This window comes from Numenius arquata, chromosome 3 (genome assembly GCF_964106895.1).
Source record: "Numenius arquata chromosome 3, bNumArq3.hap1.1, whole genome shotgun sequence".
Lineage (NCBI taxonomy): Eukaryota > Metazoa > Chordata > Aves > Charadriiformes > Scolopacidae > Numenius > Numenius arquata.
This window is the reverse complement of record NC_133578.1, coordinates 52,979,692-52,995,163: the sequence shown is the minus strand read 5'-3', so window position 1 is coordinate 52,995,163 and position 15,472 is coordinate 52,979,692. Positions and strand designations below refer to the sequence as shown.

The following is a 15,472-nucleotide window of genomic DNA, read 5'->3' as shown; positions in this document are numbered from 1 at the left end:
CGATCGGTGGCGGGGGCTTTCCTCCCCCGTCTCCCCCCCCCCCCCCCCGCCCGGCGCAGTGGGAGGCGCCCGGGCTGCCGCGTCACCCATTGTTTACAAACCAACCCCAGCGGGCCGAGCTCCAGCTTCAACCGCAGCCGCCGGAGCCGCGTGTGCTCGGGGCGGCGGGCGGCGGCCCCGGGTCCCGCTGCGGCACGGCACGGCAGGGCGCCGGCCGAGATGCCGTGCCGCCCGGGCGAGCGCTTCCTGCTGCTGGAGCGCTCGGTCGCCGTGGGGCAGGCGGGCTCCAAGGAGGTGGACGCGCTGGTGGCCAAACTGGGCGAGGTGCTGCAGCTCAGCGCCCAGCGGGCGCCACCGCCGCCGCCGACCCGCGGACCCAAGCACCTGGGGCCGGGCAGCGCCCGCGACCGCGCCGCCCCCTACTCGCCTCGCTGTAGCGGCGGCGGAGGCGGCCTGCTGGCGCCCCGGGGGCCGGCCCCGCCGCAAGCCCACCCGCAACACGCCGAACCGCCGCGACCGGACAGGAGCGGGCAGCAGCGGGTGACCAAGCAGCTGTGCGGCCGGGGCTGGCTGCGGAGCGCCGCCCGCCGGAGGAAGCAACCGCCGCCGGGGCCGGGCGACGGGCCGGCGGAGGAGGAGGACCCCCACCGGCTCCTGCAGCAGCTCATCCTCTCCGGAAACCTCATCAAAGAAGCCGTCCGGCGGCTGCAGCTAGCGGCGGCGGCGGCGGCGGCGGCGGCGGCAGCCTCCACGGCCTCCAGCGGCAGCGCCTCGGCGGGGAGCAGCGGCGCGGACGGCGAGGCGGCGGCGGTGCAGCCCCTGCAGTAGCCGTCGGGGACGAGCGGCAGCGGCGGCCGGGGCGGAGGAGCGCGGCCGGGGCGGCGGCAGCGGCGGGGCCCCCCCCGCCGAGCGGACTGGGCGAGCGCGGTGCTGGCTCTGCCGCGATGTAAGTCTCCCCCCGCGGCGGGGCGGCGGCGGGGTGTCCCGTCGTCGTCCCCCCCCATCCCCGTCCCGCTGCCGGGTAGGGTCGGTGTCGTGTCCCCCCCCGCCGCCGCCGCCCCAAGGTCACCCCCGGCGCGGCGCCGAGCCCCGCCGCTCTCCCACCGGCGGAGACCGCGCACGCCGAACCGTCGTTGTGCCCCCCCCCGTCTCCTCTGCCTTCCCCAGGAGCTCCTCCTCCTCGGCCCCCGGGGCAGCCCGGCCGGGGCCGCCGACACCCCCCCCGCCGCCGGTCCCTCCGCCGCCGGGCTCCATCTCCCAGGAGCCATTTGCAATAATTCTCGCTGACCCCGGCGGGAGGTGTTTCCCTTCCCCTCCCGGGCTGCTTTGGGGTTTTTTTGTTTGTTTGTTTTTGGTTTTTTTTTTTTTATTATTATTATATTATTTCAACGTTTATTATTTTTTTTTTCGCCCGTTGTGACTGTATGAAGCAGTTTAAACAAAACAAATGTGAATATCAAAGCTGGGAGGCAGCTGGACTTATAATTGTAAAGCCCGATGAGTGAATGGAGCCTGAGACGCATTGTTCACGTAAGGTAGCTGAAACAAGTTTTTTCTACCAAAAAGAAAAAAAAAAACCACCCTGAAATCCACCCTTCCCTGACAAACTCAATGGCTCGACCACAAGATGCAGCTGTTGATTTTAAATATATGCACTTCGTACCGGAGTGTTTGAAATGTGTTCCTGATTTGCAGGACTTACTGTCTTAATTAACCTGTCTGTATTGAATAAACGTGGTCTTGTTTTTATTTTTGGGGTCTGTCTGTGTCTCATTGTTAAGGGGAAGTGGATTTTTGGTGGACGAGAACAAAACTATGGGGATGATGCTCCAGTAGGCTCGTTCCCCTTGATCTTCTTTCAGTTGTGAGATCTCCATTTTGCAGACACACGTACACACACATACACACAAACAAAACAAAATCCCCACAACAATCCGCATAGTCTGATGCAGTGGGACACCGGTTATTAATGCACGGAGATGCAACTGAGCCCCTTTGTTTGCCAGCCGTGTTCATTGGTAAGCCGTGAGACGCCCCTTTGAGCAGCCGAGAATGTGGCTGTTGGAATTTATACGTCAAATCATACCGAAAGCAAAATTAGGTATCTTGTATTGGGGAAGGAACAGAGCTTGGGTTGGTTACTTGTTTGGGGTTGTTTTGGTTTTTTGTGTTTTTTTTTTTTTTTTTCTTTCTCCAGGGGTAAAAAAAAAAAAAAAAAGGACTAGAAAGGAGGGGAGAGAGATCTAGGCAGTAATTTAAAAAACAAAAATCTAATGCATAGAATTTGATGCTGGTGATTAAGTTCCAACACATATTCTGAATAGCTTCCTTGGTAAAATCCTATGTTAGGTTTCTAGGAGTCAAAGAATGAGCTTCAAGATCAGAACTGAACACATCAGACAGACTGGAGCATAACAATCTCCCAGCCCCCACTCAATTTGAGGTAAAAGCTTCTCCTTTGAAGAAGGTAGCAATCCCACATGAAAGAAAATGGAAGATGTTTGCCTTTGTCCAAGAGAGCAATTTGAGCAGCTACGTTTACTTGTGCGATTAGTTCTTTCAAGAATACATTAAATCCATGAAATATTTTAGGTTTCTTTCTCTGCTACCAGCTACTGATAGAAACTGATGCTGAAGGTTTTTGTAATGTCTCATTGAATTCCTCGTGTGCTAGGAACAGTATGTGATGTTATTATTAGCTTTATCTTGATTAATTTGTAAGTAGAATGCAGTTTTTCCATATCAAAGCATGTAAAATGCAAAGGAAGAAGTTCAACACATTTTAGAACCTCCTTAATTACTAACATCTGAAGTCTTTTTTCTCATAACTTATGCTGCTTTTTGTGGCATTTTGCACAACTTGGAAAGGATTCGGATCTGCCATTAGTTCTTATCCACTAATACAATAATGTAATATGTAGGTTGTTCTTACTTCAAAGGAATCTTTATTTGAAATTTTCTTGTTTCTTTCTTCATGCAGGAAAAAAAGTTCAATAGAATGTAAAAGGAAAACTTAGCTTCAAATGTAACCGCTAGCCAACAACTAAAAAACTAGTTGTTCTCATATTTGTCCTTTAGATGCTCAGGCAGATAGGTATTTGCTGTGTCGATGAGTAGCTTAATTATCTTTACTAAAAGAGCTGGAGGAAACAAGCTAAAAATCAAGCACGGTTGATGGAGCCCGAGTTGTTACACAACTACGGTTAAAAGTGTGTGTGCGGCTGTCAGCTGAAATGCTGAAAGCTGGCGTGGTTGACTCCAATTTTTCACCACTGATAATTAATGCATCGATTCTGCGTCCCCCTTTTTCCCCCCTCCTGCCTCCCTCCCCAAATCCGAGCCCCTGTATACTAATGAGAACAGCTAACTTTACAAGTGTCCTTTGTAGTCATTGAAAGCCTAGAGACATTCCTTTTAAGGATTTTACTAGAATAACACTTTTCAATAAACTGGCAGTTGAAGTGAGGCTTAGAAAAGATGCTAATAAATTTCACAGTGACTGGCCGGTTTTTAAGCTTCCTAAATTACGTCTAAAATAGCTTTTACTTTCTCCTTTGTGTGAGGCTGGGAGATGTATATATGAAAAGGGTTATAGTGAGCTAAGTGTTATGTAGAGTGTGTGACGATTTGGTAAAAGGGTTTTTGGCACTTGTTTCAGATAACTTGCATAACTCACCGTCGCGTCTTCATCACTCTTAACATGAACGTCCTAAGCTCATGCCAGCAACCTTTATCATCGCATCTTCCTTATAAGTCTTTAAAATCATCTTCTTCAACATAGAGCACACGTCACCTCTTCATAAGGGAACGGATCGAGCGTGGCTTACTTTGGTTTTGGAAGCCAAGTTTTACAAGATGTTGGACCAACTGGAATATTGCCAGGAGGTTTCCATTGATTCATTGCAAATTCTCTTCTTCAAATGTTGCCTTGTGCTACGCTCTTGCGGGCACGCAAACAGAAAGAAACTTTGATATCAAAGTCACTGTCTACGTTGTTTCCCAAACAGGATAAAAAAGACTGAACAATGAAGTAAACATTTTTGTAAGCTTTGAATATCTGCATTTTATAGGTGGGGTTTCTTAAATACATTTAACCAGTACTGGTCCTCGAAGCCCAGTTGTTGGTGCCTACAGAAACAAAAAGCAAATTTGGCCTTCACAGTATGCTTAGGCTATCTTCATGTGTAAGTGAAAATATAGTTTACTTCAGCTTTAAATTTAGAATAAAATTATATTTTCATAATAGGCATTTAGCTAGCTCTGAGGTTTTTTTTCCATTTTGTAAGGAAAAAAATTGATCAAAACACAAGGTTTTGCAGCGGATCACAAACTGTAGGATCAAAAATAAGCTGTTTAGGTATTTGTAACAAGTAATACTGCAATGCATTGAGGAAGAAGTTTGTTTTCATTATATTTAGGGGGGCTATATTTGGGGGGTAAACTTTATTTTAAATAATTTTGTAAACAAATGCACAGAAGATGCATAATCTCATCTTCGAATGCGCCTCTCTGTGGTGTTGCATTAGCGTGGCACAAGGCTGCCACAGGTTTTTCATTCATAGTCTATGTTGCAGCTTAACTCCTCCTGAGTTTTCTCTATCTGACCGAACAGATGTTTTCCTGACCCCTTGCCCAAAACTCAGCTTTGCACCCTCATTATATTTTGCTCTTTCTACTCTCACGTTCCCTGAGCTCTTGAAAGTAACTCAGTTTAGCCAGAAGTCTGGCAGCGAGAATGATTTTTGTCTGTTATGTCTCCTGTCTCCCTTTTGGCTTACTATTGTGTATTGCACCAGCGCTTAGAGACTCCTGTAAAAATTATTTTCAGATAGTACTCGGCATAATGAATATGGTAGGAAAGCAGGGATTCTGCCCTAAGTCCTTAAAATCAGGTTTTTAAAGAAAATAGGAAGTGCATCTCATGAAAGGCATAAGGGAGAAGAAGGTTGTAGGCTGGTTAATGCACAACTTAAGTTCTGGCCAGCCAGGGCCAGTTCCAGAGTCGATGGTTTTTCCATCTCCGTCTCCATCATCTCCATTTCCATCTAAAGAGCATCCCTCATGCCCTCCTAGTGCTTGGCCCCACAATTTTCCTCTCCTCACCCTGCATTCCCCCCTTACCCAGGCCATTATTTTCAGCTTGTGGCTGTAATCCTTCCTTTTTACATGTCTTTTGTCTATGTCGTATTGCTCTTCCCAAGTATTAAGTAGCTTTGTTCTCCTCAGTTGCTTTTTGGTAGGTACTTTTGACTTGCTTGTTCATTTGTCTTCAAATATTGTAGCTCAGTCAGCTTTTGGTAGCCACGATCTGTTTGAATTCCTATACACCTTGCAGCGTATGAGTTGGAGGGCCAGTTACAACTGTCTTTCATCTTCAGTTTGTACAACATCGGGCAGAAATCAGAGGTGAAATCCTAGCTGCAATGAAACGAACAGATGAAGTTAACAGAAAAATTCCTCTCAACTTCTGGTGGAATTTCCTCCTGTGGTGTTTGTTTTTTGGTTGGTTTTTTGTTTGTTTTTTTTTTTTAAGTAGCTGGAAAACACCGCTCAAAGTGCTACGACAGCTACATAAATTTTCTGAGTCAATGAGGTTGGTTCGCTTTTTCTCTTCCAAAAATGATGCTTTAGCTGTGTGACTAACCCCGACCACCTTTGTCAAAGCTGCAGAACTGCCATTCCATGCAATTTCCATGGCAAAAGGCAGCCACTAGAGAAGAAGGAATTGGTGCCCTTCGAGAGAGGAAGGCTGCAGTGTGCCCAAGCTGCACTTCTAGACACTGTAGACTCCACAGCAGAGGAAGCTACAGGAAACCAGGCACCATAAATTCAGAGGCTTGCAGCATTAGCTGTTCCTTATGCAATATCCTGTATCTAAATGGTATTATTTTTGCTTCCCATGATCTAATCTGGTGGTGTCTGGTAGAGTAATACAGGCGGCTAAGGGTACTCTTCATCGCTGTAGGCACTAGGACATCAGCAATCGAAAGAAATTGTAGAAACACCTTGTCTCTGTGTCCCCCTGGTAATCACTGACTTGCCAGGACTTTCATGAAGAGGTGCTAAAGAAAGGCTGTAAGCTCCTGAGCTATATGAAGAAGTTTAATACGTTCAATTCCAATCCCAAGTACAGGTTTTATAGCAGCAACAATTGTAAAGCTAAGAAAAAAAGAAAAAAAAAGCCAAACCTGCTGGAGGTTTTACAGTTGGAAGGCAAGCGGTAAGTTAGAGAATAAATAGACCTGCTTTCATTTTCCTCCCATGTAGGTACTGTCAGTCCTCATCCGAGGAACTTTACTGCTCCCTGGCACGCTATGGAGCTTGTGCCATTGGCTGCCCCTCAGAAGGTGGTCTCTGATTGATTTTACAGTCCAGAGAGGTTGTGGTCTTCCAGCTCAATGGAATTGCTTTTAGGAACAGCACTGAATTAAAGAAATACATTTTTCATTTGGTGGTATGTGATGAAACAGCACCAGGATGAAAACGTTTTAATTAGAGGAAGTGGATCCTGGCTGGCTTAATACTAAATATTTGCTGCTCTAAGCATTTAACCACAAGAGGTCGAGGCTTATTCAATCTGTATCACAACAATTGTCCTAGTTTCAGGGCTTAAATCTACAGAAGTATGGGCTCTAAGTTAAGGTGCAAATTCAGGTTATTAGTGTTCTTAAATCCACGTTGCAATGCCTTTTCATTTTCACAAGACTAGTAGTTTTCCACAAGACACCAAGCAGTGCTGAAGCAGGTGACTGAACGTGTGTACGTACATCCCCAGCTTCTCCTGAAAGAGGGAAAGTGAGGGGGATATCTAATCCTCTCCTGTTTATAGCAGGCAGCATTGGCAGCTGTCAGTCAGTGCACAGGTATGCCCCACCGATGTGGTATCTCATCTGTACATCGGTTTCGAAGGTCAAAAAGCAGATATTTATATTTTTTATCTTGCTGCTCTTCTCTTCCGTTAGCTTCCACCAGGCTGCTTTGACAGCTGCTTTCCTCCAAGGCCTCCAGTGCAAACTTCCTCGGCTGCTTTCAGCTCCGTCTTGAACAGTGGCTGGATCCTGGGTCACAGGACAGGGAAACTTTATTCCCATAAAAAAGGAGTATGTCACCCTGGAGCATGCCAGGCTGGTAGCAGAACAGAAAAATGGAAATAGGAGTCAGAAATTCCCACCTCTGCATCTCTGTAGAGATCTGTTCTCCTCCCCGCTCCCCTTTTTTTCCTTTTAAGAGAGGCTACAGGTATCAAGCACCTCTGAAAATCAAATTGCCTATCTCAGTAGGGATTTGGAAGTAATCCACAGCCCAGATCTTCACTTTTCCCATTATTCTGCTGGAGACCCTTCCACAGCACGCTTGTTTTGTGTTGATCCTGTTCTCCAGCCTGCGGTTAAGACAGAGATGCTCTGGAGCTAAACACGTGTAGCACGAGTGCTGTGTATGTGCCCACACGAGCCTGGGGGCAAATGTGAGTGTCTGAAACACTACAAACACACAGGGCCAATTGCGCAGATGTGTTATTGACACTAAGAATAAAAGATAGTGTTTTTGGCAGTGTTAGTCAATGGTTAGACTCGATGATCTTAAAGGTCCCTTCCAACCTAGATGGTTCTGTGATTCTATGATTGTCCTACACAAAGGACATGTGCTGTTAATTAGCTTTAAAATTATTTTTTTAGGAAAAATTTTAGTATACAGCAAAAATTATGGAAGAATACTGTTGTGCTTTTTGTCTCGTTGTCAAAGTCAAGGCAAATGTATTTTTAGTGCAATACGGCTTATGTCCTGTGCATGCATTGCCTTGATAGCTGCTCCTGAACAGGTCTTATCTTAGCGAAAGCAGATCAGACCCTACCAGAACTACCAAATTATTGTAAGAAATAGAATTTCAAATGGATTTTGGTTCACCTGCTTCTTCCTAAAGAAAACAAAAATCCTTATTGTCAGGTATATATTGATGATGAATAACTCTTTCAAGGATGTCTTCATGCAAGAGTGACTTGAAGTTTGCAGCCAGCAGGATACAGATTGTCCTTATGATTGCAATGACTTTCATTTATCTATTATTAAAAGTATCAATTCTTTTGGCTTCAGTATTTTTAAATGTGGTTGCAATGTTTTTTCTCATTCGCAAGAGTGGAGATTTTTCTTATATTTTCTAGAGTCAGAAAAGTTTTCCTTCAGGGTGAGGAGGGAAAAAAAAAAAGAAGAAAAGAAAAATTCAGCTCAAAATCTAATTGTGAAAAGCATTTAATGGTTTCAGATTGTGTCGCTTGGGGAAATTATATTACAAACTGATCTTCACCTTTAAGCACAATAAGCACAGACACCTGAAAGCCAAAACTGTGTTATCCAGGAGGCACTAGTTTTAAGTCCATAAGCTTTGGAAAGTTTTAAATTGGAGAGGGGAAGTTAACTTGAATGTTAAAACTAAATAGAAGGAGCAAAGATTTTCAGTGGGCGATTTCAACTTCGCAAGTAGTCCAGTCCAATTTATTTGAGCTCCTGTGACTCAGCAGAGAAGATTAATGGATTGACACCATCTTTCATAAGTGACAGTCCCACATAATTACATCTTTAAACCTCGGGGGATTGTCATACTGGGTAAGACCTGAGATCTAGGTAGCTCAGTATCTTGGATGCTGGTCAGCTGCTTCATACCAGCTGCTGCATGGTAGAAGAGCCCCAGCAGTTCTCATCCTGATGTCTGGCAGTTTGGCTCCCTCTTGGTTACATAGCTTACTATCCCTTCCATACTGTTGGGTTTTGGAGCTTTAGTCATGGCTACAGCTGATTTTCTTTATAGCTGTGCATGACGGTATGGGTGATCCAGTCCTTTCAGACCTGACCTGCTGTGGCCAGTTGGCCCATGTATGCTTGGATGCAAAGCTGTTTTCTGCAGAGGGTGGTGAGAGGGTGGTTGGGGTGGTCAGGGGAGCAAGGCTGTGTCTCTGAGAAGCAGAGAGCCCAACCAGCCCGTCAGACGTGCCTGGTGGCTGCCTTGGCTTCTGAGTGTGCTGCTGAGAGCTGACCGTGAAACACCAGGAATGGATATTGCCTGTGGAAGCTGTCTCTGGAGAGGGGTGTGGGACTGGAAGTCAGGCTCCATAAGAAGAGACTTCTCAGGAAACGTTGTAGCTGACCAGGAAGAGAAACAGAAGATAAGCAAGATAAAACACTCCCTAAAGAGGTGACATTTGAATCAACACAAGGATGTGAAGAACTCTGAGGCAAAAGTGGTTTCAGACACTCCAGACCGAAGGAGAGACACTGAAACCTAGAGGTGTGCATAAGCCTCATTTCCCCTTACTAGCTCCTAGAGAGGGAGATTATTAAAGCTTTGAGAGCAGATTGTGGAGCTCCATCATGAGAAGGAAAACTGTTAGAGACCCATCTGGAGAACTGTAGGTAGAAACAAGCTTCCTGATGAGGAAAAATAGTAGCATGGCAGAGAAAACTAAGACAGGCTCAAGCAGCTTTCCCTGACTGTCTACAAAAGGGTGCTGGCGTGTGGACACCGCCCATGGGCAGCACTGACCCAGCTCTTCCTTCTGTTCTGGTGCGCTCTTGGCTCTCGCACCTGCCTGGGTCTCGCTGGGATTTTGCCCTTTTCCTGTCACCGACTGCCTCCAGGACTGTGGGTCTGCACTGGCAGGACGGACATTGTCTGGGGGCTTGACCATATTTATTTCTGCATCGGTACTTCTCAACACCCCCCCCTCTGGAGACCTGAATCTTTTTTTCTAATGCTGCACATAGAAGCCTCAGCCTCCTCCAGGGGGAAACACGGCACTGCCCGAGTCTTATTTCCATGGTCACGGCTGTGAAACGGAACTGGGAGATGTGTCCTGCCTGGTTATTGACTCCTTGGTTATTGCAAAACTTGTGACTTTGAAAGCAGCAAAGCTGTAGCAGTCGCACCTTCCTCTTTGAGTTACCTTTTTTTTTTTAAGTTAGTTGCTGTTGTGCTTTGACCCATATCACACCGAGCGAAATTAAGTACAAATGATATCTGTTATTATCGTGCTGTTTTTCTGACTGTACGTTCAGCAATATGACAGAACTTTTGTGAATACCAAAGACCTCAGCACTCACGTTGTCAGCATGGGCTACCTGTGCAGTTCTGCACGCGGTACGGAGAGTCTCACAGCTGAGATTCGTGGCCCTGGGTGATCCTGGCATCAACAGCTTCCCGTGAATAACTGCTCTTACTCAGTTGCTAACACTCTCACTGTGTTTGATGGTGTTTCTGAGGCACAGAGGAGCTGGCCCCAGCAGAGGGCCACGAAGATGATCAGAGGGATGGAGCACCTCCCCTATGAAGACAGGCTGAGAGAGCTGGGGTTGTTCAGCCTGGAGAAGAGAAGGCTCCGGGGAGACCTCATAGCAGCCTTCCAATATCTGAAGGGAGCCTACAGGAGAGCCGGAGAGAGACTCTTTGTCAGGAAGTGTAGTGACAGGACAAGGGGTAATGGTTTTAAATTGGAAGAGGGGAGATTTAGATTAGATATTAGGAGGAAATTCTTTACTGTGAGGGTGGTGAGGCACTGGAACAGGTTGCCCAAGGAAGCTGCGGATGCCCTACCCCTGGAAATGCTTAAGGCCAGGCTGGATGGGGCTTTGAGCAACCTGCTCTAGTGGAGGTGTCCCTGCCCATGGCAGGGGGGTTGGAACTGGATGATCTTTAAGGTCTCTTCCAACCCGAACCATTCTATGATTCTATGATTCTATGATTAAATAATTTACCACATCCTTATGTCCTGGATATAAGGACAAACCTCTTCCCCATAAGGAGAGTCAGGCATTGGAACAGAGTGCCCAGAGGTTGCAGTCTCTGTTCTTGGCAGCTTTTAAGATCAGACTGAGTACAAAGCCGAGCAGCATGGACAAGGTGGTTGGACTAGAGACCTCTTGAGATCATTCTGAAGTGAATTATCCTACTATCCTGTTGGCACATACACTTGCAACAAAATATTCCGTTCTAATGCAGCACATGGAATTCACCTGGTGTTTCCCTAAATCTCAGCTAGGAAAAGGGAATCCAGGCTCTGTGAATGTAAAGCATGCAATTTCAAGACTTTTTCCTGCTGTAGCTTCATTCACCCTCATTCACCTTGAGTACTGCTCTCATTTAGGGTCTTATGGATGACAAGACTTTCCCTCAGTTTCTTCTAGATTTAGATTCTGCCCTTTCTCACTGAGATCTTTGCAGGCTCAAAAGTAGTAACAGCCTTTCCCCAGTTACCAATTGCTCATCTACAGCAGGGAGGACATCAGTATCAGTATCAGCTGCTCAGGCAGACATGTGCTCCTCTTCCTCCAGCACTGGAAAAGGCAGACAGAAAGGACCAGATGTCATCCTCGTGGTTCAGGCATTCTTACTTTCCCTCCACGGCTCACATCTGGATCATCTGTTGTTACTTTTGGACTCAAGAGGGAACAAACTAGTGCAAATGCTAGTGTGTGCCTAACAGGTAAGGCTTATTCCTAAGATTGCAAGAAAAAAGCCCTTTCGGAGATTTGAAGGACCCCATCCCTTCAGCTTTTAGGAAGGTGTTGATAATGGCAGCTCTTGTCTCAGTAAACCTAGTGCCTTGGACTCAACAAGAGCTGACAACACCCTCCGTGTGAGGAAGCAGTTTGTTGTGAACCAGTGACTTCTCAGAAAATGTTCTAGTCCAGTGCCCATGTTGGGGGTTTCAGATCACTGGACAACAAAATCCCTCCAATTTTGATTGTTCGAACTGAAAATTGAATGTGAGGTCAAATTTCTGTTTGCTACAGAATTAAATTCACGTCCTTTGCTTCAGATAAACCACACGCCTGAGACCTCCTCTCAGACATGTCCATGTGTTCCATACGCCTCTGGTCTCCAGTGCGTATCATCCTTGTCTTCTTTTAGCAAGGGCAGTAGGAAATTCAGATGGGAGCCCACATGTATGATCTTAACAGGGCAGGGCAAGCCCAGGCAGTTCAGCTATCCACATCTCCTGAAGCTCACAGTTTAACCTTCAGTAGCATGGCCAGGTTCTTCAGACAGTCTTTCTGAACGAGAGCATCTCCGAACCTCACCTGGAATATCGGTTGGCTGCCTTCCACAGGGACAGCTTCTTCGAAGTCACACAAAACTCCCCCAAGCCCCAAATTGCACAAGGTCAATTATTTAGAAGAAAAAAGGGAAGAGTTTTCTATGGTGGCAGGACGCTATGGCATTTCTTAGCAGAGTTGGACATTTGTAACAGAGGCACATACCCTCCAAGAGCAGAGCATATACGGCCAACTCATCTCAAAGAGCCAACTCTGAGAAACTAACTGTTCTTTTATAATTAAATATCAAAAACGGGAAATGATGGATAGTTTAATCGAGCCCCTTTACATAATTTACTCTGGGATAGAAGATCGTTCACAGGTTTTTTTTTCAAATGTGTCTCGGCACAAGGGCTTTTCTGGATCCTTAGTTCTTCTTCTCTCTCTTATCCGAAATGCCATTATTTTCCCCGTTTGCTCTCCGTGGGAGGTGTGACCGGTGCCTCACGCGGCAGCACAGGCAGGGAGCACTGCTGCCTGCTACGCATCACTGCGGTCCTCTCCATTGTCTCCATCCCTGCCTTTCAGAAACCTGAAGAGCTTGTTTGGTTTTTGAACAAAACTGCTGAACTCTCTCCTGTAATGCTCCGTTATCCTACCCGGCTGTAAAGTACTGCTTTTGGTTTTTGCTTGGCTGGTTTGCCAGCAAACTCTGTTTGCATGTGTGTGTAGAGCACCGGCATGCCAGGAGGCGAGCAGAGATACGTCTATCCATCCGGCTACGTGTTTGGCAAAAGCAAACCAATCTTTTTATCATCAAACGAGATGTCGTTATAGCCACCTTCTGGCCTCTCCCTCAGCAAAATTAGGCTGTAAAAAAGGAGGCAGGTCTCCAGCCCGTCCTATTAGAGTTAACGAGAAAAACCCAGTCAAAGTCATTGGTGCAGGGGCCTTAACCTTTCTTAAATCGGCGGCGGGATTTGCATGGCTGGGGGTGCGGTGAGTCGGGGCGGATGGGATGAGTTGATGGGTGGTTAGCGAGCACTCCACCGCTTGGCACCGGTACCCGCCGCCGTTATCTCAGTGCTGGGTATGTGTTAACACCTTGCCTAATCTGTGTGCTTTCTTGGTGTGTGTGGTGTGTGTTATCCTTGCACCTCCCTCAAGTGTGAAACAGAGGGAGAGCGCTGACAAACGCCGCCTTTGGGTGCAGAGATTCAGGATCTGTGCCAGAAGCTCGTGTCACCTTTGAGCCTCCCTTTCCCTGTGTCGTGGGGCTGTGACAGTGCAGACGGGCGCTTCCCATTAGATACTCACCGACACCGAAAATAGACACTCCATTACTGGAGCACATTAGCTGACAGTAATGATAGGGCTCTGCTTACTAGTTCGGTTACATACTGGCAATCTGGCCACTTTGCATGCTTTATTTATCAGGTATTAATTGCAACTTCCACTTATCACCCCCAGCCTAAATCGCTGTATCGTCCGTTGCAGCGTTCAGACATTTATTTATTTTTGCTTTTGTTATTAGCATCAGAAAACTCAATTACAGGCGAGCAGGCATGCATACACAAACACACAGTAGTAGGTTTGTGCTGATGTTTTTAAAGATACACATCTGCTGATACTAAAAATAGGTCCTTGTCAGCAGCTTGGTAATTTTAGGCTCAATGAGAATTCATCCCCATGGTAACTGTACAGTTGTTGAATCATTTATTATTTGAGCTTCAAAATCACAACAGTGCTGGCAATTCTCATCCTCCGAACATTTTTAAGGACCTTTTGCAGTGTTGCAGTACTCCTCGCTCCACACCATCAATATTTATCCGGCAAACAGGACTAGCCCTTGAACTGACTACCCGCTTCTCCTCAGCCGTATCGGGGGACTGGGGTACTCGATAGCGGGATGGCAGTATAAAAAGGTTTCACTTTTTGTGCTAACAGCGGTCCCGCTGGCGCGGCTGTTTGTGCCCGGGGCTGGTACGCACCCAGCCCTGCAAACCCCCGATTGGCAAAATGCAACCTTTAAAGTGCGGACCTGAGCCTCGGTCTTTGTCTTGAGAGCCAGAAAAATAAGATATATCAGGTCTCTCTGTGGCAAGAGGTCTTGCAGATAAGGGGCTGGTAGTTTTTAACGGTGTAGATAGATGCGGTTGACTCCAAGCCGGTGAGGGGACACACTGCCTGGCTTCGTGGAGATAAAAGCGGTTTGTACTTTCCCTCGCTGACAGATAATGCTCATTAGCCTTCTTGTGCTAAAACCAAGAGGTCAGATGGCTTGGCTGGCAAAGCATAAGGTGAAACTCAGGTCTCCTGAGCCCAGGGGTTGCTCAGACTCCACTCTCGTGGAGCCTCCAGAGGGTGGGACTGCGGGAAGTTCTGCAGGATGGGGCTGTCATCTTCCCCCGGCTGTGACCACCATCAGGCTTGAAACAACAGAAATAACTCAGCAGCAGAAACGCTTCCATAGCATACAAATTGCATTGAAATGGGGTGCCTGAGACTGATTTCGGGATGGATTTAATCACAGGCATCAGCTCCCTCGCCAGCTGCCCACATTATTTTTGTCGCACCATCGCTGGCCATTAGATTTACTCGAGCGTGCAATACGGAGGGCTGTTCCCTTTGAGGTAGGAGAGGTTCAGTCCCTTTTAGTCTGACAAACTGGGATCTGAAAGACTGACCCAGAAACACAGACGCTATTCCCAGGTGCCAGCAGTTGTAAAGTGATAACGCTTAACAGAGCTGATTCCTCCTGGGTTAAACGTTATAGCTATTATATACTGTCATGACTGATGCCGTGTTTTTAGCTCAGATGCACTTTCATTGTGTGAGCTTTTAAGAAGCTCTCGGACAAGGTAATCTGCAAGGCGCTTTTAAATTGCCTTTCCTCTTATTAGTTCAGTTGAGTTGAGCGCAGCCAGAGAAGGATGTGCAAGCGCCTCGTACAGCCGCTGCGCAGCTGCCTTCCACCTTAAGCAGCTTTCAGTAAATCTGTCAGTACCCAAAGTGTGTTGTGCATCACCCGTACGGGATTTGTCAGGTGATCCTGGTGTGCACTGCAGGGAGATCCAGCCTCTGCCGTCAAGGGGGGCTCCGTTTCCCTCCTGAGTGAGTGAACCATCCCCACTGATGTCTGTCCAAGTCACCTACGTGCAAAGGGACAATACAGTGCTTTCCCCAACGGCAAGAGCAGGAGAAAGTGGCCCATCCACAAACCAGCCCCCAGCACTGAAGTCCTCTCCTGGACAAGCGGCAGCTATTCTTTATTCAAGCATCTGGTTGCTTAGTCTGTTCATTTAATTAAACCAGAAATTTCCTTCCTGCCAGTTGGTGCAGCCGCTGTACGTTTATCCCAGAGTACATACAGAGACAGATTTGGAAGACGTTGTCTTTTTTTGTTTCCACCTACCAGCCTCCATCTTCCCGGGCTGGGAAGCGTGCT

At 47.1% G+C, this 15,472-nt stretch overlaps 1 protein-coding gene across 1 annotated transcript; it reads left to right on the top strand.

Annotated features, from left to right (window-relative positions):
- The first annotated feature begins 219 nt into the window (after window positions 1-219).
- On the top strand, window positions 220-828 carry LOC141463428 (GSK-3-binding protein-like). Its single transcript, XM_074145807.1, has one exon. The coding sequence runs from the start codon at window positions 220-222 to the stop codon at window positions 826-828; it is 609 nt and encodes a 202-aa protein (XP_074001908.1).
- The last annotated feature ends 14,644 nt before the right edge of the window (window positions 829-15,472 follow it).